The sequence below is a fragment of the Eschrichtius robustus genome, chromosome 13 (assembly GCF_028021215.1).
Source record: "Eschrichtius robustus isolate mEscRob2 chromosome 13, mEscRob2.pri, whole genome shotgun sequence".
NCBI classification, from domain to species: domain Eukaryota; kingdom Metazoa; phylum Chordata; class Mammalia; order Artiodactyla; family Eschrichtiidae; genus Eschrichtius; species Eschrichtius robustus.
The window spans coordinates 43,228,564-43,256,446 of NC_090836.1; the positions used below are offsets into that span (position 1 = coordinate 43,228,564).

Below are 27,883 nucleotides of genomic sequence, written 5' to 3' on the forward strand. Positions count from 1 at the left end.
TGTATCTGAGGGGACCAGTCTAAGGTGGCAGAGTGTAGCTCAGTTCGGGATAGCACCTAGATCTCAGGTACTTCAGACTCTCAACTCCATTTCGTGAGACTAGAGGATGGGGAGAGATAAGGGCCTATGACTTATTAACTCCCCTATGACTTATTATTTTACTCCCCTGTAAAACCCAGCAAAAACAGGAACAGGAGAGGCAGAATGCGTTAAAAGATGTATCTGTGTTAAATATGAGGCCTTTCAGGCTCCGTTTAGGTTTGATAGGTGAAATGCTGCTGCGATGTACATGAAGGTTGCTTTCAGACACCAGGGCCTTAAGATCCCACAAGAAAAGGCTTTATGAGCAAGATAAGTAGGAACAGTTAATCTCCTCCACCAAAAAAAAAAAAGTTCTTTACTTTTTTTTTTCCTGGTTAATAAACCATAGCAGTAATGAAGCATGGTGTAAAGGATGTTAAAGAAGAGTGTTTTGCTCCCTACTGCCTCCCTCTTCAAACAGAGCCCATAAAAAAAGAATGAAATAAAACAGGCAAAGATAACTTTGCTAGTAAAAAAGAATTCAGTGGTGTTCAATGGAGGACATCCTGGAACGTAAGCAGGACATAAGAGAACAGGAACTGTATCCCCCCTAATTCAGGTACAAACTGAATCTGAGTCCCACTCTATAGACCTCAAAGGTTACAGTCAGAACTTGACTTCTTCAGAACCTGGAAGTTGTATGTAGCATTTAAGAACCGGTTTGGCTTCCAATCTTTATATATCAAGATGGGAGGGATCCAATAAGCATTTGCAGTTATTGGGGGTGAACAGTATTAAGAATATAGTATAAGAACTCTAACCCTGTATATCCAAGAGGGACCACGAGGGCAGATACAAAAAGGAAACAAAAACTAGTTGGTGAACTTGCCACATCCTACATTCCTTTAAAGCTCAAATTTCTCAAATTGGGGCGGGGGGACAAGCTGGGTGAAAAAGCAAGCATGGCACAAAGTCATCTTTCCAGACAGCAGCCTGTTCCTGCTGCCTCCTTTGGACACAGGTTAATGCTCCATATAGGCCTCCCATGGGATGTGTGAGCCCCAGACTAAAGCTGCCTGATGGAGCTGGGGTTAGACATATACAGAAGACTCAGGCTCTTGATGCCACGTCCCCAGCCAATCTAGCTCTTTCCCTTCAAAGGAAAAAGGACAGAGGGGTAAAAAAAAAAAAAGACCAGTTTAACTCTAGTACCTAAGAACATGTGAAAGAAACAATTCAAGTTAAGACCAGGAATCCCCAGTGTGGGGAACAGGTCAGAGAACACCAAACATGTCAAATATTAACTTATTTACCAAATAGGGGCCCAGGGAATGCAGGTTAAATTTTTATAGATCCTGGATGTTCTGTACAGAAGCAGAGACCCTTTCACCCCCTCCTCTCTAGACTCAACCAGCTGATGATTCCAACTGTATTATTATGATACACCAAAGTGGGATATCAGAGTAACCACTGAGGAAAATGAGCTTGTTCCCTGCCTGGAGCTCAGGAGAGGGAAGGGGCTCAGTCATGCTGTTCCAATTGTTGTGTTCTGGTCCCTACGTGAACAGCTGTTTGAATTACCCAGCTTCTCCTGTGAGATCGTAGTGCTGTTCCAACGGCCCAGAAAGCTCAGTATGCAGCCTCCTCTGCCCCAAGACTCTATCCCCAGATCGAGCTGAGGCTGGTCTCCTTGGTTCTCTTGGCCCTTTAAAAAATACTTGTACAAATAATCCTTTCCCACCCGTACCCCAAAGACCCCAATAAAATAACATGGGAGCAGCAGCTGCTTCTACAGTTTTGTTTTTGAAATGGTGTTAGATAAAATAAGGGAATAAATAGAGAATGGGTAAGAGGCATAATCTCCGTCCCCGTGTCACACTGCCAGAGGGAGCTCCAGGGAAGGCTCTTCAGGGGGCCGGGCCTCACTGTGCTGTGCGGTCTTCTCCACCACACAGCCCTCTTCATCGTCCATGCGCAAGGGGAGCTTTGAGGGGGACCAAGAGGGGCGGAAGTCTTCATCCTCAGGCTCCTCGGGGTTACGATCTTCGGGCACTAGCGTTTCTAGCGTGGATGTTTTCCCCACCTCTGACTTACAGAGGGCAGCCGGGTCTGTGGGGCCACAAGCCACCAGTGAGGTAACCGGGAGAGAGAAGACACTCAGATCCTTCTCCTTGGGGAACGAGGGCGGGACTTCTTCCGTACCAGGCTCTCCTTTCACCCCCAGGACTGGCCTCTGCTCCACCTGGTAGTAGACCAGGGGCCCACTGTTCAAGTAGGATGGGTTGTTCACAGCTGAGGCAGTCGGCTGGTCCGAGTTCTCGGCAAAACACAGCACGGAGGAGCCTGGGGGCAGCTGAGCCTGGATGAGGATGGGGGCTGCCAGGCCTGGGCACAGCTCTTCGGGAACAGCCAGGGGCTCCTCCAGGATGCACACGCCCAGGCTCTCTATGCTGGAGTCCAGGCTGGCACTGGAGCCGCTCGAGTCCTCCTCCGCCTGGAGCCGCTCCAGCTCCTCCGCACTCTGCAGGTGCAGCACCGCCGTCTCATTCTCAGCGATGAACTCCTGGAAGTCCTGTGTCTCTGAGCCCTGTGCTGCCGCCAGGCTGCAGCTGGCAGCGGGGGAGGGCTCCTCGTCTGGGGCTGGCGGGCGGCTCACCTGCCGCTTGCTCTCCAGCTCCAGCTTCATGATGGTGTGGAGGTAATGAGTCCGGACCCGGATTGGGTTGAATTCAATGCGCCCAGCCATGTTCCCACAGCCGTCCCGGGAGCAGCCACATGGAAAGGACATGCGGTCCACCTGAGGAGGGGACAAGGAGGTTGAGGCCAGATGAGATACGAGACGTTAGCTGGCGAACACAGGGAGTCAGGGTTTGAGGTCCTCTTACAAGAGAAACAACCAATTCAAAACATAACCTGCAGCGTGAGCTACCGGAGCACTAGATGGGAGTTATCAGACCACCTGCCTTTCCATTCTAGCACAGCCACTAATTAGTAGTGTGACCTCAAGAAAGTCATTTCTCTCTCCAGGGCTTTGTTTCCTCTTCTAAACAAAAAGAAGACAAAGATCATGTCAAAGGGCCCTTCCAGTCAAAAGACCAGAGATACCTCTCTGAAAGCTGACAGTTCTCAGAGAAAAGAAATGTATATGCCTCAGAGACTTTTCCAGAACCTACCTACTTTATTAAGAAAACAAAAGGCCAGGGCCCAAGCCTACTGTGTTCTTTGATGACAGGCATGGGAAAGGAGGTAGAAGATCTCGCTAGTCCAAAGCAATACATAATGGGGAAACTAGGCAAAAGTGCCTTTGTTTGCCAAGGTGCTATAGTGAAGTTTCGAACAAAATAATGGCCAGCTTTTCACTACCGGCTTCATTTTCCCCTGATGGTTGGCTAGCTTGGTTTGGAAGCAGTTATCAAGATAATTAACTTATACACCAGGGATATCTGGAAAGGAGATGCTTTCTACCTCCTTATTTTCCTTTTGAATCCCCCAAATGAAAACACCCCATACATATCAAAAATAAAATTAAAATTGTGAGAAGACAAATAAGTCTTCTGTACAATACAAATACAGTGTCTTCCCATGAAATCAACTTCTAGAACTCTCCCTTCCAGTTCTTAGGAACAATCCATTTCTTAGGACTGTCCTCAGGTCTGTGTATAACAGACTGATTCGTTACGGGACTCGGTCTGAAAAGCATTATCTGGTCGGACCTGCTATAGCTATCTGATACCAACCTGAAAATAAGAAAGAAAAGGTTAGGATAAATTCAACCACAAGGACTCAGCACCACAGCCTCAGTATACAGGTTCCAGATAAATTTCATTCTTTGGGATGGTACTGCCATTTTCAGTTGAGATGTGTCTTCCAAACTGTCCCTTGTCAGAAGGCCCTCTGGGGGATGATGCTTTCTATCTTGTAGGACACTATGGATTTAAGCCCAAATCTGATCCTTAATTAGATTCTGAGGACTATTCTGATTTTTACAAAATTGGAGTAGAGGTACTGTGAATAAGTGTTTGTAGGATAAAATCTAAAGGCCTACCTCAGTCCTCTGCTTCCATTTACCTCAAGGAATCAGTCAATATTCAAGGACAGCTATTAAATGTTAAACTCACTAACCCCCGTTCCTCCATGTGCCAACAACTGCTGCTTATCACCTCTGAGGTGAGATACCCAGAAAAAAAAAGATCATTGCTATCTCCACAGCCTAAGAATCCCGTCATACTTGTTTTCTTTGTTGGTGGAGGAAGGCTGTAGAACTGAAGTGTTCACCCGTGCATGGGCACCTCCCACATTCACTGGCACCCACACTAGACACCCCTGACTCTAGGGTGGATATACTATCACAGCAAAATGTGGACCGACCTGGCATTTAATCCCAGCCTGGCTACAGGCACAGGCTTCCGGGTCACAATACAGTCGACAGTCACAACCACACTCTTCCCGTGACAGTCGGATGGCTCGAAGTTCTTGCTTCTCTTCAGCATCAATGCGGTGGACCCCAGAAGCCCTCAGCAGGGCCCGTCGCCGTTTGGTGGGCAGAGGCTGCAGGAAGAAGTAATCATCCACCTCCACGTTTTCCACATCAATATCTTCATCTGAAACATCATCCAATGTCAGGCAGTCGGCCTCCACCGACTCCACTGTCCCATTCTTGGTCAGCTGCCAAGAGACAGGAAGGAAGGTCAGGCTCTAGAGCATTATCAGCAGGAGCCTTCTCACCGGGTGCACCTAGAGCAGCTTGGGCCAAGTGAACTTTCTGCCGTGACGGAGATATCCGTGCAGCCCATCCCGACGCACGTGTGGCTACCGAGCACTATAAATGGGGCTAGTGCAACTGAGAAACTGAACTTTCACCTTTATTTAATTTTAATTACGTATAAATAGCCACTAGTATGGCTGGTGGCTACCGTACTGGATAGAGTCGGTCAAGAGAACAATTCTAGAGCAGGAAGACAGGAAGCCTGTGCAGCTCTAACACCAGCCCATCAACACAAGGGACATCACCTTTCTGGATCAACGTCTCTTAAAACCTCTGTCTCACCTTCCCTCCCAGAAGATAATCTTTTCCCACAAATATACCCTCCATTCCCAGGCTTGTGTCCCTTAGCTTCAGCTAACCTGCCTTCTCATACACGGAAGAAGAGAAGGTATTTCAATGGCTGGATGTTCCTTTGATGTAAACAACCTTGCAAAACACCCTTCAGTTTGCACCCTAAAGGACCCCAAACCACACTGTGGGAAGAAGAGTACATTAAAGTATAGTACAAGGCTACCTACCAGTCTTTGTCAATGAACCTGAACCCCCACAGTGTGAATAATTATCTGTGCATACACAGAAGAGCTTCATTTTATGTGGAGGAGAAAAAAAATGAGCAAGTTATTAATGGCTGTCAAGAAAGCCCTCACTTCCAAGCCACGGCCTAGAAGAAATATATTCTTTCTCCTCTTTTTTTTTGGTCGTGCCGCGTGGCTTGTGGGATCTTAGTTGCCCAACCAGGGACTGAACCTGGTCCCTCGGCAGTGAAAGCGCCAAGTCCTAACCACTGGACCACCAGGGAATTCCCTCTTTCTCCTTCCTAATCCTTTTTTATTTGGTTTCAAAAAAAATCTGTATGTGAGGTAGGGTGGCATATATGATACTGAGTGTACTCTCTGCAGGCAGAAATCTGGGTTCTCTGGGTAAGAAGGACAGAGAGCCAGGAAAGGGAATCTTAGTGGAAGGACAGGCTGAAGACAATCTGTGGCTGAATGAGTTTTGAACACTCACTAGAGAATTCAGGTAAAGAAAATGAGGCCTCACAATCCCCAGGGCTCTGGAAGCTACTAGCAGGATAAAAGCCAAGCAATTGGCTTATTTCATCAGCCAGCCAGAAAAGTGCTGGTAAAGGAACAACTCCTGGGAGAGATGTGATGCAAGAGACCTGGCTAATAAGGTATACACTTGTTTTGTTTGTTTGTTTGTTTGGGGGGGAGGTGATAAGAGAAATGAGAGAAATAAAGTGGTGCTTCTGGGGATCCCCTAGACTATTATTTCTGTCCCAGGCAGGCCAACTACGAGCGGCCTTTCCACAGACCTTAGCATTGCTCCTGCCTGTTTCACCAAGGTTGGCCTCCTCCGAAGCACCCTCCCTCCTTGCTGTCCTCTCAAAGGAAAGAGATGAGACATGCAATAGAAGGAAACCCATGTAGATATGAGAATTTAATATATTCTAACAGAGGTGGCATTTCAAATCAGTAAGGAAAAGACTCTTCTAGTCATTAAATGGTATTGGGACAACTGTATATTCTTTTGAAAAAAAAGTAAGATTTCCAATTCATACTATTCATAATAATGAATTCCATATGGATAAAAGGCCAAAAAAAGTAATAAAAATATTAGAAAAATTATAGGTACTAATACTGATGCAAAGCACCAGCAGCTTTTTTTTTGGGGGGGGGGGTGGAAGTCCAAAGGGAAAACAAATATTAGATGGCATATGGGAGATGCAAAATGTATATTTTTTGAGACCAACTGCCTCCCCTATAGAGTGCTAAAGACAGGAAAAATTTCTAAGAAAAGAGTGAAGTGGACCAACGTAAGGGTGTTCTCTTGACACAGAAAGATATATTAGATGCCACCATTGTGCTGCTCACTAAATCTGCTTAATAAGTAGCAGAGCTGTTTCTCAGTCTCAAGTTTGCCTGGCTTTGTCCCTAGACCTCCTACAAGGGAGGACACAGAACAGGGTGTCTGCTTTGACATGTCATCCCTCTACCAGATTTAGGGGAGATGTTTCTTCTTAGGAAACAGGAAGAAAACCTTCATTACAAATGATGAGAAGAGTGTTTATTTGCCCAGCTGTGGCTATAGCAGCAGGAAGGTGATAGGGTCAGTGACGGAATTCCTCAGACAGAAGAAAGGGAAGCCTGAATGTCATTCTAGTTAGAAAAACAGGTGTAAGTCTTTAGGCGTAGACTTCGGGCGGCAGACATAGAGCTCTCAAAGGGAGAGAGCAGCGAGATCTGGTTCACATACATCCTCTGCCACCAGTTCTCCAACCCTACCACATTCTGGTGTGTCTCATTAGGATTTCACCCACAACCCTGGAAATGATGCAGCCACCTGTTTTAACGTGGGTCCACATACTTTGAGCCCAGAAGAACTTGGCCAGGCCTGAAGCAGTGTTCTCCAAATTTGGAACTAGGAACTCTGGGGGCAATTTTTGCAGACTGGTGGAAACTATGGCTGTGGAGTGCCAAGCAGTGCTGAGAGCAAATGTGTAGCTACAAAGACCCATCTGAGATGGGTCTTCCAGCCCTGTTCTCCTCCTAAACTTGAAGAGCTGGTGCGGCATCAGACTGCAGGCCCAGTGCTATACAGATCGAAATAACTATTTGGTAATGCTATTGTTTATACCTGAAAAACTATCACCTAGAAGCAATGGGAGTTACAGAATCAGCAGGATCCTTTCAGAGGATGTAAAAGATCCAAAACCTGTTCTGTGCATCAGGCCAATGGATAATCATTTGACGAGAAACTGAAACACTGCCTCCTCAGGGTCCAGGGGTGGCAGACTTGAATATCTTCAGGTATTCACACTTTAAACTTTAAAAACACTTGCAGAGGGCTTCCCTGGTGGCGCAGTGGTTGAGAGTCTGCCTGCCAATGTGCAGGGGACACGGGTTCGAGCCCTGGTCTGGGAGGATCCCACATGCCACGGAGCAACGAGGCCCGTGAGCCACAACTACTGAGCCTGCGCGTCTGGAGCCTGTGCTCCGCAGCAAGAAACGCCGCAATAGTGAGAGGCCCGCGCACCGCGATGAAGAGTGGCCCCCGCTTGCCGCAACTGGAGAAAGCCCTCGCACAGAAACGAAGACCCAACACAGCCAAAAATAAATAAATAATAAATAAATTAATTAAAAAAACAAAACAAAACAAAAAAACACTTGCAGAGCGGGCGAGAATAGGGAATTCTAGGGAAGCCATTTTGCTATCTCTGCTAGACTCCCTACCAGAGACAAAAAGAATGGCATCTCAGACTGAGATTTGAATCCAAATCTGAGATTTCTCACTAGAAAGATATGAAATCTCTATGTACAAAAGGCAACAGTCCAAAAACAAAACAAAACAAAAACACCACATGATAGACCTAGATGGTTTCCTGCTTTATCTTGGCACATGGGAAGTACCAGACCCTAGACCCCTTACGCACCTTCATCTTCTTGGCGTGGAGTTTCTCCTCCTTCAGGTGTTCACGAAGAATCTCCCGATGGTTCACCTCCTGCTCCTGAGCAAACTCACAGAGCGTGTAGCTGCGTACAGAGTTATGGCGCTGGGCCATGCCCAGAGAGCTGCCGCCCTGGCTGGGCACGCTGGTGAAACCCTGGCGCCGGGCAAAGTAGTACACAGTCACCTGGTCAAAGCGCACATTCTTCCTCCGCAGCTGCTTCTGCCGCTTCAGGATGGATGTGGCTGAGAAGGGAGCACAGAAAGAAAACTTTAACCCAGAGATGGCCTGTTTGGGGACCTCTTTCTTTCTCATTCATCTAGGCTCTCAGCTCTTCTCCAAAGGTGCTCCCAGTATCTAGAGACCTTCCTAATTTTCAAATCTTAAAAGCACAGTTGGAAGGGACCTTGACCATCAGCTGGTCCATACCACTGCCTCCAGACTGACTTCACCCAGATGATCACAAAATCTACTTTTAGACATCAGCTGGGAAGAGAATCTCTAGGTAATCTTTTCAGGATGTAACAATCTACATAAGTTTCACTGTCCAATACAGCAGCTACTAGTCACATGTGGCAATTTAAATTAGTTAAAGTGAAATAAAACTTAAAATTTAGCTCCTCAGTTACACTAATCACACTTCAAGTGCTCAATAGCCACATGTGGCTAATGGCTATCATACTGGACAGTGCAGATACATAACATTTCTATGATAACAGAAAATTCTTTTGGACGGTGTTTTGTTGTTTTGGCCACGCCACATGGCTTGCGGGATCTCAGTTCCCTGACCAGGGACTGAACCCGGGCCACAGCAGTGAAAATGCCGAATCCTAACCACTAGACCACCAGGCAACACCCCCTGGTAGTGTTGCTCTATAGCAGGAGATGGCAAACTTCTTCTGTAAAGGTCCAGGTAGTAAATATTTTAGGCTTTGCAAGCCATGAGGTCTCTGTTGCCAACTACCACTCAATTCTGCCACTGCAGCATGAAAAGCCATCATAGACACTGGGTGTGGCTGTGTTCCAATAAAACTTTATTTACAAAAACAGGCAGTGAGCCAGATTTAGTCCACAGACAACCCTTGATCTACAGAATCCGAAGTTCTTTCCAAGAAACTAATTGAACCATAAGAATTAACAAGTGTGGAGATGCCCCAGTTGTCCACAGGCAGTAAGCATTTATGTCCTGATAGAGCTACAATTTTGTGGAACTCTATAGGACTCTAGTGGGGAAGCGTAGACTCCTAGACTCCTCCTTCTTCAGTTTAATTCAACCCATTCTGGGGACTCACAAAGCACAGCATAAGTAAAATCAGCTAGAATAATTCATATTTAATATAAGTCTATGATATCAGAGCAATGAGGTCCTCCAAAGAGCAAGGCTGAGCTAAGGGTGGGAGAGATTACGAATAAGGGCAAATCCCCAAGCTGGACAAAAGCTGTCTCAAAGAGCTGCAATGGGCTCCAATGCTTGGGGTACATGGGGGTAGGCAGGGAGGGAGCGGCTCACTCACGTGTGAAGCTGGCAGCTGTGGGAGGATTGAGGCTGTCGCAGCTGTCAGCGCTGTCACTGCTGGAGATCTCATCGTCGGAGTTGGAAACTGATGAACCCACATCCACATCATCAAACTTCCTCTTGAGACCCGAGCCCGTGAATGCATCCATTGGTTTCAAAGGGGTTTCCTTGGGGAGCCCACCACGTTGGCCCCAAAGCCCCTGCTCACCACCAGTCAGCCAGGTGCATTAGGATTCTGCCCAGGGGAAAAGAGGAATCAGCACTCCTGTCCTAAGACAGACCCCTCCCAAGTCTATACACAAGGCTCTCCAACTGAAGAAAGCACCCGAGCTAGCACTGATGTCTGCTCTCTAGAAACAAGGTCATCTCTCTCCAGCCAGCACTCTCCTACTTTTGTCTCTCCCCAGCCCTCCAGTCTCAGTCACTCTTAGGATAATGAGATGACTAGCGGCAGCACCTTCCCAGTGGAGTGAAGGCCTTTGCTTCCAAGCCGGCTGGACTCCAGGCTTCATTAGCCCTGGGGTAACAGTAGCTGCTCTTCTGCTCACCCAGGAGAGCTCTCCACGGGGTCAGCAGGCGGGACTGGGGATCAAAGGCAGAATCAGGCTGTGCCTAAACCTAGACTAGATCCAATTATTTTTCCTAGTGGAAATATAGCCTGGCATTTCCTAAAGTGTATCCATTAAATAAACTAGTTCCATAGATATTAATAGCTTTTACATGGAAATGGGACGGCTGTGTCAAAATACTTTAGAAAACTGCTTATGGAAGACCTTTTAGAGGCTTTTAATATGCTAATGAACCTGGTGAAGGGTGGGAGGAAATAGGATGCAGCGTTTTGCACCCATGATTAAGGAACCCTTTGTTTCTAGAGTATCTTGGGGGGGGGGGGGCAAATGATCCTGGGAACACACTTTGGGAAATACTGCTCTAGGCTTTCAATTTCAAAGTACGTTGGCAGTCAGGGAAATGCTTTACCCAGATCTTCACAAATGTAAAGTGTCTCACCAGGCTCCTGAAAAGGTCAAATTGGGTTCTAAAGAATGGACTGAAGATTAGAATCTGCACTGGCTTCAAAACCCAGACTCTTTCCCAATCGCCTACTGCTCCATAAAATAGGGCTCAGCTGACCTACCATCATCCTCTGTGCAAGGAAGACGTAGCTTTACAATCTTTGCCCTCTATAAAGAAACCAGCAAGGGCACAACAAACAGCAAAAGGAGTGACAATTTACTCTGGTTACACTGATATGGCAGGCAGTGTTTTCAACATGCTGCCACACAACCAAGGAATCTGGGATATTCCACTTCCCAGGTACAAATCTTTCTCCTCCATCTTTGGACTTAAGTTCCCCAGGATATGAATCTGCTCAGCAGAAACGCTGTCAAAGCTGAAGCCACAAGTGATGATCTGAAACCTCCCTGCTTTTGCCTCAGTAATGCCAGAATCTCCCCAGACTATGATCTCACTAGTTGCTAATTATGCAGCAGGAATAAAAACACTGCCCAGAAAGCCAGGGCTGCATTACTGCAGAGCAGCTACCCAGAATATACTGTGGTGTCAAGAGATGCCTGCTACAGAGCTGTTTTTCTAGACTGTCTCTTGGAAGCGATTTGTCTGCTCTTGGGTCACCTCTACACAGTCAACCAGACCTAATAAGTACTTCAGGAACTTCTAATTTATCTAGCCAGATCTCATCAAAATTCTGCATTCAAGTCCCAAGATGCACCTAAGAAACCTGTCATCATAGGTCTCAGAAAAGCACATTCCTGAAATAAATTGGCCAGAAAGAAAAAAATTAATCAAGCACTAGATAAGAACTGTAATTAAATTTAAAAATGAAACCAAAGTATCAATTTTGTTCTTCAGGTTACTGATCTTACCATCAGAGATCACATTCCTAGGACATCGGTAAGAATGGAGAGAGCCAAAGACTTTTATGGGTTAAGATTTCAGCTGGGCTTAAAGATACCTATTAACTAACAAATTTCTCATTCCATTCTATTATTGGGGGAGGGGAGACCTTTGCTATTGAGTACATATGTGGGTGGAATAAAAAAAATAAAAGAATGTTGACCACTGAATTTAATATTTCCTCCCCACTTAAAAATCTTATCGATCACATGAAAAAGCAGACTGAGCTCAAAATCCTTCTCAGAAAGGACGTAAGTCTGGCTTCAGTTTTGTTTTGTTTTTTTTTTTCAATTATCATGTTCCATATTTCAGAGAAGAGGCATTAAGGATTTATGCTATGTTTATTTACAAACATATCTAGGGTGCTGAGTTCAAGAGTTTGATCCTTTTTTCAAAGAGACTGAACATCTTAAAATGCTCCTCTTCGTATCTGTCTCATGGATTATTTTTTAAGCAGTTGGTGTCTTACTATATAGAAAGGTGCAGCAAATCCAGACCCAAAGTACAAAGTCATCATAGCTAGTAACCGCCACTTGTTTTCCACTGAAAATGGTAAATTCTTCCCTGGACCCTCCTCATAGTGGCTCCTACGGACCACAGAGGTTGTGAACCTCCGGATGCTTTGTCCCAACATAGCGCTGTTGGAAGCCCTGCGAAAGGCGCAGAAACTTAAGGCGGAAGAAATGGCGGCAGCACACCCAGCACTCCTTTCTTCACGACCTTGTTCCCCCGTTGGCTTCAGTTTTAACTGAGATCCAGTTAGTGTTGCTACTAGGAAGTGCCTTTTTCCTCAGCCTGGAAGCACTCGGGGATTGACAACTGGAAGCAAATGTGCACTCCTGTCCTTTGTTCAGGTGTCCCTTTGCTTCCGGTAGTGTGGCTGCCTTTGAATATTTCCTTTGAGCCCTGCAGGAGGCTGGGTCTGGTCCAAGATCATCTTTATTATGAGGATTCTCCACTGTCTTAACCCAGGTACCCTCAGGGTATCCCTTCTCTTCAGGTCACTTTTTGTGCGCTCTCGTGCAGCCAGGATTGCAGGCTGCTTGTTCTATTCTCTTTCTCTCTTTTTTCTATGTCTTCCTCACTTCCACTTCTGGAATAGAGGTTTCTGGGCAATGACAGGAGGCAGGTAAGAAAGAAGAAAAAAGATGTGAAACCTAGAAAAAATGTATTTTCCTTAACATGTCTGAACGGCTATATATGTAAATAATGCGCATATTGACTGAGCTCTCTTTACCCTATCCAGGATGTTAGCATCACTTTTTCTGCCATTAACCCATTCTTAAAAAAAAAAAAAAAATATCCGACGATTCTGTTCAATATAAGTTTAAATTTCAACCCAGCTCTCCTCATCCAACTCTCTGGTGTGAACTTGACTTGTTAGATAAAGATGTCCACTGGGCACCAAGAAACCTCCCATCCACTTCCACTGTGGCCTGAAGAAATCTTTCTCTGAAATAGCAACAACAAGAATGGGTTCCACTTTCCAGTTTATCAATTCAACTTCCTTTCACACCACAATTAGAAGTCAGTCATTCCCACTTCTCTCAACTATTTATTCATTGGCAGAGGATCAGTGCTTATGTTCGAGAAAAACACTTCTAAGTTATACTCCAAGCACTTAAACCCATACAGAAATAAACACGATGAGACTGGAAATGCAGGTCATAACTGACAGTTAACTGTCAAAATGACCAACTCAAACAACAAATGCTTTTGGAGAAAATAATGCAAACCTCTATAAAAGCGTTTATGCCAGTAAAATGAAAGGTCAGCTGACCCTTTCTAGCTACATGTCTTCCTGTCTTTTCTCAAGTGTTTCTACTAGTTGAACATTTCCCAAAGACGCATGAAATAATTTAGATCCATAGTATATAGAAGTTTTTAGGCTAGCACCAAATAAAATAGATCTACAGCATATCTGTATTGTAGTGTTAGACTTAAGCCTTTTCAGGCCTATGTGGATTCCTATAACCAACCCCCAAAACAAAAGCCCAAATATGTGAGACTAGCAAAAAAGGAACTGCCCCTTCCCCCAATTTTGTGGACGCAGAATGTATTGACAAAGTTTAGGTAATGAAAGCCTCTCTCATAAATGAGTCCAAAATAAGACAAGGTACATCTCACAGGGAAAGGCCTCTCTACTCAAGTGAAACCCAACCTGCTAAAGGTCAAGGGCCAAAAATCTCTAGTGAGATCGTCAGTGCTACCAGCTGTAGGGTTAGAGGAAGGAAGGCTTGCTGCTAAGTGTCAGGATCAACCTAAATAAGATGACAGGTCCTGTTTCTCCTTTTACAAAATACTGTGAGTTGCTTCTCAAATACTATGAGTTTCGTGGATCCATGTGTCCGTGTGATTACCAGGATCATGAACTTACAAAGTGCTCAAGTGAAAACATCTTGTTTAAACTAGGTATTTCAGGGAAGCCCCCCTCCAACCGTCACTCCCTGGTTTTTATCCCTTCACTGACACAAGGTTAGAATTTGGCTTTCCATGTTTAACCTCCCATCGTATGAAGGACATGAGATCTTTGTGGTAGAAATGGAACATGATGCTGCAGGAGCCATTAACTCTCAAGGATATCCAGTCATTTATAACTCTGGCACACACCAACATCCTCCTGGCTTTGGACATTTGCAAAATGGAAAGTCAGTAAAGAAAAGGAAAATCTGAATCAACTATGGATTTACCTTGAACTGAAAACTGCAGGACAAGGGAACACTGTGTCTCTTAGGGATAACTTCTAACGTTTCATACTGAAGAACGGTTTGTGTGTCACACTGCCACCCTAAACCCCTTCAAAAGGATGAATCAAGACCATGGCACTAAAAGGAATGGATGGCAGTCAGCTGCGTGTTTGGGCCTGTGAAAAAAAGATCAAGCTAGCAACCAGGGAAAGTGATGCTTTCGTTTTCCCACACAACGCCAGAAAAAATGGGAGACATCAGGAACCTGGGTTGAAAGGACATGTCAAGTCACCAGTTCCCCTTAACGGACACCCCCGCTGAACCCTTCAGCTCTGGGGCACCTTTTCTGATTCCTGCTAACCTTCCCGCTCATTCCAATCGTTTGCAGCCCCTACCCGGTTTCCCATCCCTTCCTGCCTGCTACTCACAAATTCCCAACCACTCCTCCCACATTTTCCTCTATTTCCCCCCTCCCCTTCCTTCACTTCCCTCCATCGTACATCGTCTCCACTCCATTCCGAACTCAACCCGCATCCGAATTCCTGCCGGCTTCTAAGCCGCCCGTCGGTCTCCCTCAAGCTGCCCCCGCAGTCCGGGCCCGCGTCCTCCGTGCCCCTCGCTCCCACGCCTCTCCCGACTCCTTCCCTTCCCAGCGGCGCCCTAGCTCCCCGCCCCCCCACCCCCGACCGCTCCCGTCCGTGCCTCTCTCATTTCTGACCCCTCCATCCCCGCGGCTCTGGGTTGACCACTCCTCCACAGCTGCCGGGAGGCCGATCCCGAGAAAGGACGAGGCGGCACCCTCCGCCCCGCACCCCCAGGCCCATTACCGGCTCCGCCGCAGCTGCCTCCTCCCGTGATGGTCTCTGCCGCCCCCGCTGCCGCCGCCGTCGCCGCCCTAGCCCAAGTGGGAAGGAGGGAAGAGAGAGCGAGTCCTGGGGCCGCGGAGACGGTCTGGGAGTTCCCAAGGCGGCAGGGCGGGGAGGAACGGTGGGTGGGCAGGTCGGCCGACAGGCGGCGGAGGGCGGGTGGCGCCGGCAACTCGAGCGCCCCCGGCAGCAGCCGCCTAGAACCGCCCCGGCTCCTGCTAACAATAGGTTTTGGCCGCAGCGCTCAGGGTCTTATAGGCGCCGGCACGTTCGGACCGAGCCCCGGGGCAGGCTGGGAAATGGAGTCTACGTGCCGGCCCCACGCCCAGCGGCATGCCGGGAGTTGGAGGCGGCTACCAGCGCAAGGCCGAAACTCGCCCGCAAAGGGGCTCAGGACGGGGTGACTCCGCTGCAGCGGACCCTGGGAAAGCGAGTTGACGCCACTGCAGCCTTTTGAAGAGGAAAAGCGGAGACCCTCAGCTACAGATCTTCGGTGACTAAACAAATTCTCCTCTATAACTCCCCTTTTCCTTTCGCCAGGCCCACACTCCCATGCCTAAGGAACTTAATCCCCCTTATCCTTGCTCAGGGGATCTAAGTCTTAAGCAGCATGACGTGCTGCAGCCTGCCCAAGGTATAAAGAAAATACAAGCAATGCAGAGTAATCTCAATATATATTGATGGATTGTTTTCTTTCCAGAAATTTCTTACATGACTTCTGATCTTCACAACTGTGCAATCCATTTTTAAAACGGGAAAAAGACTCAGAAATCAGAAGTTGTACGTCGAGTCGCTTATTCACCATATTTCATTGTCTTGATAGCATCACTAGGTAAGTTATTACAGTGGTGCCAGTTCTCCCATTACTTCCCTGTGCCTTGGCTTCCTCATCTGCAAAATGGGGATAAAAGTATGTATCTCATAGGGTTTTGTGGAGATTAAATAGTTAGTAGTATAAAATGTTTGCAACACAGTGCAGTGTGTTTTTCCTGGACACACAGAAATCAAAAAGGAAGAGAAGACCCCAGACTCTGTAGAATCAGTGGGCTGAGTAACGAAAATACAGCCTAAAGGCCATGCTGCGTAGGCTAAAAGTGTTTCATATGCCTACATATCTAGAATTTGAGCAGTCATGGAAATTTGTCAGAGTACCATCAGCCTCAATGCCCAAGCTTTGTTGGTTAATGACACCAAACTAGAAGATAGCAAAGTTAGGCACATCCTTTGAGGAGACAGCAGAATCCAATTTGGCAGTAAGCTCTAAATCAGTCAAAAAGATCGTCTGGACTTACAAACATCACAACTACTTATCACAGAGTCGCTTATTCACCATATTTCATTGTCTTGATAGAATCACTAGGTAAATTAAGCTTAAGTGCAGTAGAACAGAAGATACAAGGAAAAGTGAAAAGAAATGCTAATATTATTAATATGTAAATTATAACAATGGACATCTAATTCTAAATGTGACTGCTTTGTTCCAGACCATGCATAATTCATGGATGGGTGGGTTTTAGGGACAAAAAAGTCAAGTAGGAAGAAAAGACAGATGATCAAGAACAACAGATGAAGATGAAAACCAAAGGTCAGATTTTATGTCCTGGGCAGTGTTTATACGTCTGTCTTGCAGTCATGTCTACATGTAAAGGTGATCTTGTAGTCAATAGTACCCTAAATTTACTAAGCAACTGAATAAGTACATTACGTACAAAATAAAACTGCTTTATACTCATTATCCTTTGTAATCTCCCTAACAACCCTATGAATTAAGCATTATCTCCTTTTTAAGATGAGAAAGTTAAGGTTTAAGAGATTATTTTGTCCAAGGTCACATCCAGGAAGAGCAAGATCTGGGATTTGAACAGACGCTTATCTGACACCAAAGTATGTACTGCATCAACTACTCTTTAATAAATAAAGATAAAGAGTACACTCTCCAGGGAGGTTGAAAATGAATCGATCAGAGGATACTATGTGCTGAGCTTCTTAGAGAAAAAGAGTTAAGTAAAATCTAAGCCATTGCATGTACTTCCCTGGTGGTCCAGTGGTTAAGAATCCCCCTGCCAATGCAGGGGACACGGGTTCTATCCCTGGTCGGACAGCTAAGATCCCTCGTGCCGCGGGGCAGCTAAGCCTGCATGCCACAACTAATGAGCCGGCGTGCCACAACTAGAGAGAAGCCCATGCACCGCAAGGAAGAGCCCACATGCCGCAACGAAAGATCCCACCTGCCACAACTAAGACCTGATGCAGCCAAAAAATAAACAAATATTTTTTAAAAATTTTTTTGTAAATCTAAGTCATTGTATTTGTTTTTCTGATAGGGAATTTGTAGATTTAGCCCTGAAGTTGTATGTTACTTTACTAATTTACATTTAATTAGAATCCAGGTCTAGAGAGACAGGCACCTCTTCGTGACTAATTCTACACTAACCAAAAGAGATCAATAGAGCAAATCTGGGAAAAAGACAGGGCCACAGCAATTTAAAAGCACAAAAAATCGAAGAAGCTATGTGTTTTATCAAGGAAGGTTTCAAAAAAGACACACAAATTGATCTATATATGTGCATAACACACACAAAAACCCTATTAAAAAAGCAAAATAACAACCAGGTTTGAGGGAGTAGAGTGCAAGGGTGAGTTTAGAGAGGTCAAGCTTAATAAGCTTAAAAAAGGTGAATGAAGTCTGAAGTAAAGTTATAAAGATGTCTAGGGAAAGATATTAACTAAACCCTTAAATGAAAAATTAGACATTAGAACTCAGAAAGAGGGGATTCCCTGGCAGTCCATTGGTTAGGACTCCGTGCTCTCACTGTGAAGGGCCTGGGTTCACTTCCTGGTCGGGGAACTAAGATCCCACAAGCCACACAGCACAGCCAAAAAAAAAAAAAAAAGAACTCAGGAAGAAAACAAGAATCTGTAGCGATTAAAATGAGGAATGTGTATCTCATCTTATGCAAATATATGAAAACACAGATTCACAAGATAAACTGATTACTCATGTCCCAAAAGATCCCATATAATACAAAATAGTACAATAATACAATAGTATTTTTTAAATAGCAAGTTCCTTTATAAAATTGACTTTAATCCAATTGAAAATTTTAATTCATATACAACTTTTAAATCTCTGAATTTGAGAATGCAAATGCTAGACTTCGTTGCAATTTCCAAATTAATTTGTTGAACAGGCCAGAATTCATAAGGAACAATACAGAGGAGATCTGGAAGTGAAGAGGAAAGATGCGGAAAAAGGAAGGAAGTAGAAATAGATGGAAGTTTAAGGTCAAAGGCAAAATACAAAGTCATTAAAGAAGCATAGAGGAGAAATAAAGTATTAACAAAACAGAAAACAAGTGCTGATGGCATTAACCTCACATCACATAGGGCATCTTTCTTCCTCATTTAAGTCTTGGAGTTTGTATATTGAAACAATAATTTAATCACAAACTAAAAATAAATATTCTAGCAGGAAAAGCCTTAGGTCACGACTAAGAAAATAGAGCATTTTTAGGAGAAGCAGAAGAATGAAGCAGGATTACTTTACACGAATTAGTATATAAAAAGATGCAGCTAGGTGGGGCATTTGTGCCATTCCTGCTGAGACTGGAGTTCTCATGACAGAGCAGCAGAGGCCATAACAGATCAAATTCCCATAGAGGAACCATCCATGGCCAAGTAAGACAACTAAAGATTCAGAAAAATGATAAAAAGGCTCACCTACAGCTCTCTGGTCCCAAGTTATCTGGAATTGTTAGGTACTGGCCAGAGAAAAAAGCTTCGGCGAAGGAGGAGAAACTCGGTCTTGTTTTCAAATATTTGCACCTGAAATTTGTGTTACTTTCAAAACTGAACGCTGAAGCTTCAGTCAATCCTTCATGGTAGTTTGAAGATAGCCCAAATCTCTGCAGCAACCCTATACGAAAGACTTTCTCAGGAGGCTTGGAGATACAAAGTGTTTTCAGAACACTCTTTCATTAGGCCTAAATGAGAAATGGCTAGGCTCATTATGCCAAGCCTTCTTCACTCGCCATGCTCCTCCAACTCACAGTGGAGAGATCATGCTCTGCCCCTCGCAATGTACCCAGTGCCCGACAGTCAGTGCCTGACTTCCAGGAATCACGTCTGCCCCCTCAAGAGAACCTCACCTTCTCAGGTCTTTCAGACTCTACTTACTTGTCGTGTATCTGTCGTACTGTAATCTCTTTCCAGACAAGATGACCACCCCCATTTCCCCTCCCTTTAAGTGGCGTCTTAAATAAATCATATATGTGGGCAAACATTCTTATTATTGGGGCATAATATTGGACAGTCTTATTACTTAATAGCCACATTTTACGTAGTGACTGGTATTCAGTCCTTAAGAGTTCTGCAGTGACCCTTTTACTTCCCAGTGACTCCCTTTTAACTATCAAGTCTTTATACAATAGATTCTTCTAGATGGAACCTATTATACTTCAAGGAAACAGTACAGACAATGCTAAGTTAAACAGGATGCTACTCTGCTTCTCAGGAGGGCCTAAAATCTAACCATTCTCCTTCTCATATGCCCTCACCCTAATGGAAACAATAAACCATCTCCTTTATTTTAAATATCAACCATCACATGGTTAAAGAGGCAAAATCCAGCAAATTTTACTTTTAGGAATATATCGTAGAGATACACACAAAAAACTTATGAGAATACGTGTTTAACTGGGCTTAACCTAAATGGCATCCATAAGGCATGGCCATTTTGTTTTTTCCAAAACAATGTCAAACTATAAATCCTAACATAGAAAGATGTTCAAGACATATTAAACATAAAAAGAAAACTGCAGATCATTAGTACTACATGAGCCCGTCTGGGGGTGTGTGTGTGTGTGTGTGTGTGAGAGAGAGAGAGAGAGGGAGGGAAAGAGAAAAACTTTTTTGCAATGGCTACCTCTACAGAGTGGGACAAGGATAAGTAAGTTATACCTTTCTTTATTGTTTGAATTTATCACTTTGTGTATTACTTTCATTATGAAAAAGCTAGTTTAAAATTTTCATTTAACTGCAAGGTTCAATAGTGAACAAATGCAATTTTTTAAAGCAAGTTGAATAATTACAATGTTCTATCATTACACCAATTCTTATCAATTATATAGCATTAGCACTATAAATATTTGTTTGAAGCTAAAGAAAGCCTAAGAGATTTTCTAGTTAATTTGAGGATCTATGATTACAAACTTATATAAATTCATTTCTATATAAATTTGAAAACTACTCTTAAAAAACCCTCTATCTCCAAGTAAAAATTAGTAAATGTAAATTTATAGTAAATATATTAATAGAATTCTGTGTATCATTTACAGTAAACAAGAGTCACAGATTCAGATTTAGAAGGGACCGTAAAAGTCCAACCCTCCCAGCCTAACATTCAGAAAGAATTGGAATAAATAAATAAATAAAAATAAAAAATAGCAGCCTGCTGGGGAGAGAGCTGACTTCCCTGAAGCTGAGAACCAGTCCTAGGAACATAATACAATTAGAAATGTCCCCCCAAAATGGGGACATCTGGTAATCAGTCACTAAAAAAGTATTTTGGCCTAATATGCCAAGTTGTCCAGGTCGATTTTAAACAAGTCATTTGACTTAATTTTCTAGTTTCAAAATTTTCAATTTCTTTCAAACCAAAAGAAAACAGACCATGTTGAAGGTTGATTTTAATGAACGAAAATCTCTGTATAAAAACATTTAAACTTTATCAAATGCTTTAAAAATACACACACAGATCCAAATCCAATACAGAATCTTCTGAACATTATCATTTTTCACCTCAGCATAACATGTAGAGGGATTTCTGGATAAAACTTTACATGTGAAAAAAGACCCATAGTCTTACACATGCACACACACACAAGAGCACACAATCACAATCAGGAAGAACTAAAGTATATGGTAAGAATGCAAACAGGATGGGAATGAATTTCTTGTAAAGCTTATATAAAAGAACGCTACATGAGTAAAAGAACTTTCTATACCAAGAGACGATGCAGAGAGGGGAAAGAGAAAGCAGAGGTTAGTCTAACTCAATAAATAGTTTGAGAAGGTCATTCAAGAACAATGAATTTGAGGAGTTACAGATAATCCCTAGTTTTCACCACCTCAAATTCTGTGAATCTGATAACTGATGATGCTTTGAAAGTGTCTATGTTTTCATTTTTTTGTAGGTCTTGATTTGTTCATCATTATTTAGGTGTGGTTTGTCCCTTTTGGTGTTAATTCCTCAGTTCTCGCTCAGTGTTATATCCAATTCACCAGAAGAGCCACAGTAAGAAACGGTGGCAAGCACAGAGGACTGCAAGGGTGGCAGTCACGTATGGCAGTTAATAAGAGCCAGACGGCCTGGGTTTGCATTTCAGTGTCACTAGCTGCTAGCTGCCTGTTACTCAGCAAGCTCCTCGGCCACTCTATGTCTCCATTTCCTCATCTTCAATTAGGGATCATTATTACCTACTTCATATAGGGCTAGTGAGAGGATTTAAACAAGATAATCCATTTAAAGAATTTATCACACTGCCTGACACAACTAAATGTGCAATAAATGTTACCTAAAATTACTATTAGTCATAGAATTACAGGGGAATCCAAAGAAGAATTTTCTTCTTTCTCCGTATTTCTCTTTAATGAGGTTTTCAGGGGCAAAAAAAGGTTGAGGATCTAGTCTTATGAATATAGATGTTTTGCTTTTATGTTAGAAAAAAAAATTACATGGCTCCATATCACAAAATTTAACATCTTTCCATTAAACATCACACAATCCTCATCATCATTATGCCCTACACACACCCTAAATGATGTGGAGTTTCTATTGATATTCAACAACAATAGGGTCCAGAAATTTTAAATAAGAAATAGTTGCAGAAATGCATGTTGGGCAGTAATCTGTGGGTGCCCTAAGAGCCTGGGCCAACACAGATGCCTGGGATTCTGCCTCCAAGGCCTGGACACAGTCAGATGGGTCAGGTTCCTGCAGCCCTTCAAAGCTCCATTTGCGACCCCCTTCAAGAGGGGAGTTCCCAATAGGTGAAAGCAGCAGCAGCCACTGAGGATGGAATGCCCCACACCTACTTCAGTATGATATGATAGCTATCATTGGTTTCTGCTGTAAAAAAAAAAAAAGAATAATCTTTAGTTACCTCTAAAACACAGCAGGAGAAAAATATATGTGGTAAGGTTCTTTAGAGAAAGAAAAAACAGAAGGACAAAGGGCAGTATACTTAATTATCACAGAATACTTGTAATAAATATGCATTATAAGAACAACATGCCTCCGTTTCATCCTTTGTCCATGGAAGGTGGAAGAAAATGGCAGGAAGTCATCAGTTACACTTTGTCTACTCTAATAATGGCAAGAAGCCAATTCATAAAAAGGAACAATCTCTAATAATGTCACTTTCTTTACCTCAAATATGGCAGTTAATACTTTCCCTCTCGCCTCAAAGAAGTACTATAAAAAAACCCTCAAACTCCTTCGAGAAAGGCATTTGTCTTACTACTTCATTACCTTTCATTGTGTCCAGAATAAAACAGGCTTCTTCCTGAAAGTTCTGTATCATCTGAAAAAAGCAAGAAATTTTGCTGATTATTAAAACCTTGGCTTGCTATATTTATTTTGCCTGTGTGTTTTTAAATTATATTAGATAGAAGTGAAGAATAATCCTTTGTTTTGTTTTCTCTCCTATTTAGTTTTCAAAAGCTTTAAAAGCTAAGCATTCTAAAACAGCTTTCTTAATATTCGAGTGTGCATTTTCCTGGGCTAACCCCAAGACTTTCCAAGGGGCACACGGATACAGATAGGCCCATATGGGAGGAATTAAACTTCCGTATCTGTTCTTTCCTAAAACCATCTGAGAACCTCTTCAGTTCTCCTTTCCCACTTCCCTTCTCAAACTCCCTTTTCCCATTTTATAAAATAAAGGCAAGAGTTTCACCCTCCTGAAATCCTATGAAGATGCACTGCCCTGGGGTATAAAAGCCTCCAGGATGCAAAAGTGTAATTGCAAATGGGAACTCAAATGACTGGGTAATAAAGTCTTATTTTCAATTCTTTCCTTTCACCAGAATTGAAGTGATCTAATCACAAATTGTCAAATGACAGATGATTCAAAATAATTTTTGATAATATCACTATGCAATTTTTGGCACATAACTCAGAAGTTAAAAAAAAAATCCAGCAATGCTGTTACAGCAGACTCCATCCATTCCTGTCTATCAATTTATATGAAACAGATTCCACAGCACTTATATCTAGGGGGAAAAAAACAGGATGGAATTGATGCTGAACTCTATTTCATTCTAGCAATCAATAGGCAGTGTTTATCTATTGATGAATTAATTGTCTGTGGGAGAGAGGGTAAGGAATCGAGTAATCCCATCCATCTCATTAATAGATGCACTTTTATTGTATTTTATTTTATTTATTTATTTACTTTTGGCCACACCATACGGCTTGCGGGATCTCAGTTCCCTGACTGGGGATTGAACCCCAGGCCCTGGCAGTGAAAGCTGAGAATCCTAACTACTAGGCTACCAGGGAACTCCCTAGATGCACTAATGCATTAATAAATTTTTTCTTAATGTTTAATAATTACTTATCAAAACATATAATACATTTATGTTATTTTAATCCATGGTATAATTATGGTGATAATTCTATTCAGAAGAGATATTTTTTACTTTTATTGAAGCAAATTTTTGTTTTAAAGAAATATGGTAGGATAATTAATAAAAGATATTCAAGCATAAAAGTAGGTTATGGTAAGATGAAATTCTGTGGGGGAAGTGAATGAAAATACGAGTTTAAGGAAGCAGAGAAATGATATAAAAATTCTGTTAAGAAAGTATATTCATGTATTTTTTTAAACAGATGACAGTATTAAATTACTCTTGTATTTAGGTTACATGGAATATAGCTAGAGTAGTGAAGTAATCATTTCATTTTTAAATGTCATATAATATGCCCAGAAATGACATCTTTTGCAACTATTTAAACTTAAAACAAAAAATTTTAAGTCAACTTAAAAATGTGCAAGGTGACACAGTTTTAAAAAATCATTGTAGGAGGTAAGCAAACAAAAACATTTGAAAACCTCTTGTCTTAGAAAACAGAGCACTCTGCCCCAGTAGAACGGCTCCTGCTCCTGTCATATGCCCAGACAAATCATTGTCATCTGGTGATTCAGCTGTGCTGAAAATCTACCTCATCACTAATGAGCACGTGGATTCCTGTTGGCCCCTGCTTGTAGATCTGGCTGATCTGGCAAGGGGAAATGCTGAAAAGCTGAGCAATTTTTTCTGTCAGTTCAACAGCTGTCAGTTCTTCTAGGTAGATGGCATGGTAAACTGCAAAAAGGAGAAAGCAAAGGCAGTCATTACAGAGTGTCTCTGGTCTTAAATGTAATCTGATCACTAGGAATGCCCACTTTTCTGAAGGACTCAGAGGCAGACTGCCTGAATTGAAATCCCAGCTCAACCACTCGCTAGCTGTGTGACCTGGGGCAAGTTACTTAACATCCCTAAGCCTCATCTTCCTCATCGAAATGTTGGCAAGAGCAATAAAATCTACTGCAAAGAGGAAACACCAGTTGTAAAAATTAAAACATGTAAAAGTGCTGAGAATAGTGCCTGGCATATATTAGGAACTCAATAAACATCAGCAATTACCATTACTTCGAGCAAATGCTGAATCTGCTGTTTGATAAGTTCCCATCACACATGCTCATGAGCCATCTCTTCGTTTTTCCTCGTATCTGCCCTGGCCTGTCCAGAACGACCTACCGAAGAAAGTACCGTTTGAGTCTCCATCCTCGTGCTTCTGCTGCTGTTGCTGCTGCTGTTGCTGCTGCTCCCTCAGCTGCAAGGACTCCTGACAAACGTAAATGGTTAGCCTTGGGCGCACCATCCTAGGGAGGAAAAAACAAAAGCTGTTACTCAAATTCTTCACGGTGAGCACATTTTAAGGAAGAACTTGTGTGTCTACATCAATGCTATAGAGCAGGGGTTGAAAACTGGCAGCCCTTGAGCCAATGCAGCTCATTTGCTCTGTTTTATTAGCTCCCCACTGGTTGTGTGTGTGTGTGTGTGTGTGTGTGTGTGTGTGTGTGTGTGTGTGTGTTTAACTGAATTCATTCCAACAGAAGCCCTCATATAAACCTCTGGTTCTCCTTGAAAAATCAGATCTGGTGATCCAAGGCCCTCATTCTTACAAAACAGCCAATCAGCTGTTCTACTTGCGTGGTGCATGCATTCTTCAGTACACCCCAGACTTGACTGTCACTCAGTTACATGTGGTCTCTGTAGTCATTTGAGTTTGTAACGTTTGATGTAAAGGTTAGAAAGATTCAAAATGTGTGAGCCACTGTTTTGTGGGTCAGTTCAAGACATACCTTCTATTGATACTTAAAAGTACCAATACGATAAACTAGAAAATCTTATTTCCCTCATTATCTTCTCCTAAGCATCTTTAGCCTTCTGTTCTTTCTTCTTTGACAACAATATTGAATTACCTCTTGCTCTGATCATCTTATTCCTTCCTATTTCTAAATGCTCTGTAGGTAATACTTTTTTTTTTATAAATTTATTTATTTTATTTATTTATTTTTGGCTGTGTTGGGTTTTCGCTGCTGCGCGCGGGCTTTCTCTAGTTGCGGCGAGCATGGGCTACCCTTCGTTGCAGTATGCGGGTTTCTCATTGTGGTGGCTTCTCATTGCGGAGCATGGGCTCTAGACACGCGGGCTTCAGTAGTTGCGGCACGCGGGCTCAGTAGTCGTGGCTCACGGGCTCTAGAGCACAGGCTCAGTAATTGTGGCACACGAGCTTAGTTGCTCCACGGCCTGTGGGATCTTCCCAGACCAGGGATCGAACCCATGTCCCCTGCATTGGCAGGCTGACTCTCAACCACTGCGCCACCAGGGAAGCCCCTCTGTAGGTAATACTTTTAAAAATGAAAGATCCATTCTTTTCCTCCCAGTCATCAACCCTTGAATTTCACCTCTTTCCTTAAAAGTTTCCAACTTGATTCAATTATCTCTTGTAATATACACAAACACAAATACTTCACAATCTGTTTCATTATTTAGTCACTGATTTGGTTCTATGGCACTGACCTGTATGTTTTTTCCATCAATATTACTACTTCCTATTTTAAACTGTAAATCCCAAACAGAGACTAGAAATTCCTCTGTATTACATGTAATATTTGTAAGCAGACACTTAAGCAATTCCTACCGAAACTTAAGAATAATCTCTTCTCTAGTAAAACTGAGTTCAGGACCTTTGCACCCACTGTTTCTTCTGCATAGAATGTTCTTCCCTCATGACTCCAAAGCTTCCGTCCTTCTCATAACTCAGTTTAAATGCCCCCTCCTCAGAGAGGTCTTTCCTGACTATATTCTGAGTACTCTGTAGGCCACAACCTTGTTTTTGTTTATTTGTTTGTTTTGTTTTCCTTCGAAATACTTATCACTATTCAAAATACTTATAGTTTATAATCTTTATCTCTCTCTCCATCAGAAAGCTCATCAATGTATCACCAAAGCCTAATGGCTCATAACAGGGACAATGGATATTTAATTGAATGAAAAAAACTAATGAAAAATGGAATATCATGAGGAATTCCTTGGATCAAGTACAGGAAAAGATACTTTTCATCTTTATTTGGCACATAGCTGGCATTCAAAAAGAATGTTTCGACAAGATGTATTTAGCTGTACAAAAAGTATTGTGAAGAGTCCCTGAATCCAAATCCATTTGAAATCCAGCCCCACTGATATTTTAACACGAATTACATACCGGCCTTTTAATGCATTAAAAAGTCTGATTCCATCTGCAGGGCCACAGATTTGAATCACATCATCTCTAGTTAGTTTCAATAAATCTGCCCCTGGAATAAATATAAGAAAATGGGTGATAAAGGCAAAGATTCTCCTCGTTAATGACTTAAAATGGACTCTGTTACAAGGACACCTCATTACTAGTATGCTAGTCATCATCTCTTGCGTGGCATATAAGGCCCTCCATGACCTGGCCCCTGCATCCTCTCCCACCTCCATTCCCACCCAATTAACTTATTCATTTAACCCGATGCTTTCATCATGCTGATCACGCCTAATGAGCAAGTTGTTCCTCCTGCCTGAAATATCCTTCCACTGTCTGACCAACAGGCTCTTCCTCAGCCCTCAAGATTTACCTCACGCATCACACATCACACATGTTCCCAAACTCCAGACCCTTACACTTATCTATTGCATCACAACTACTTGTTTACCTTTTTCAGGGTTTTATTTTGATTTGGGTTTTCTTTGATACTAGATGGTGACCGATCAGGAAATATGCCTTATCCATTTGTGTATTCCTACCATACCTGGTACACAGAAGGTGCTAAATAAGAGTGGAATGTGCAAAGAAAACATAATATAGTGATATCAAGGGGAAAATTTCCGACTACCTGCAATGCTCCTTGATAAAATACTTTATGGATAATATATTTTAAAGTATTGTATAGAATAAATATTTTATAATTAAAATGAGTTTAAACTAAGAGGTCTTTCTTTTTTGAGCGTTTCACAGCACAGCTGCAGCTGGTGAGAAAGTCTGAAGGGTTCAATGAAATTCATTTAATCAGAAAAATGCATTAAGAT

The 27,883-nt window shown here is 42.9% G+C and overlaps 3 protein-coding genes and 1 long non-coding RNA gene across 8 annotated transcripts in view; 1 reads left to right on the top strand and 3 right to left on the bottom strand.

Moving 5' to 3' along the window:
• Positions 1 to 1,805: 1,805 nt before the first annotated feature.
• Positions 1,806 to 15,460, bottom strand: CSRNP2 (cysteine and serine rich nuclear protein 2). 2 transcript variants are annotated; one of them, XM_068561320.1, is made up of 6 exons: positions 15,179 to 15,460; positions 14,355 to 14,527; positions 9,749 to 9,985; positions 8,220 to 8,479; positions 4,390 to 4,686; positions 1,806 to 2,818 (listed from the first exon to the last, which is right to left on the bottom strand). In XM_068561320.1, the coding sequence occupies exons 3-6, from the start codon at positions 9,897 to 9,899 to the stop codon at positions 1,895 to 1,897; spliced, it is 1,632 nt and encodes a 543-aa protein (XP_068417421.1). In that variant the 5' UTR covers positions 9,900 to 9,985; positions 14,355 to 14,527; positions 15,179 to 15,460; the 3' UTR covers positions 1,806 to 1,894. The 2 variants fall into 2 exon arrangements, with proteins under 2 accessions (XP_068417421.1, XP_068417420.1); XM_068561319.1 differs by lacking the exon at positions 14,355 to 14,527.
• Positions 11,987 to 12,766, bottom strand: LOC137775130 (cytochrome c oxidase subunit 7C, mitochondrial). The gene has a single exon (XM_068560798.1). It carries the CDS (start codon positions 12,296 to 12,298, stop codon positions 12,107 to 12,109), a length of 192 nt encoding a protein of 63 aa, XP_068416899.1. The 5' UTR covers positions 12,299 to 12,766; the 3' UTR covers positions 11,987 to 12,106.
• A 111-nt stretch (positions 15,461 to 15,571) lies between the features above and the next one.
• LOC137774933 (uncharacterized) lies at positions 15,572 to 27,703 on the top strand. The gene is made up of 4 exons (XR_011075948.1): positions 15,572 to 15,710; positions 15,918 to 16,049; positions 25,012 to 25,188; positions 26,757 to 27,703. It is a non-coding gene; the product is annotated as an uncharacterized lncRNA (long non-coding RNA).
• Positions 20,917 to 27,883, bottom strand: part of TFCP2 (transcription factor CP2) — a 51,363-nt gene continuing 44,396 nt past the window's right edge. For 2 of the 4 annotated variants that reach the window (XM_068560444.1, XM_068560442.1), the window contains 5 exons: positions 27,036 to 27,126; positions 25,022 to 25,146; positions 24,444 to 24,586; positions 22,749 to 22,800; positions 20,919 to 22,346 (listed from right to left, as the gene is read on the bottom strand). In XM_068560444.1, the coding sequence (XP_068416545.1) occupies positions 22,309 to 22,346; positions 22,749 to 22,800; positions 24,444 to 24,586; positions 25,022 to 25,146; positions 27,036 to 27,126 (449 nt within the window). In that variant the 3' untranslated portion in view covers positions 20,919 to 22,308. Of the gene's footprint in view, positions 22,347 to 22,748; positions 22,801 to 24,443; positions 24,587 to 25,021; positions 25,147 to 27,035; positions 27,127 to 27,883 lie in introns of all 4 variants that reach the window. The other 2 variants (XM_068560446.1, XM_068560445.1) reach the window with 2 other exon arrangements.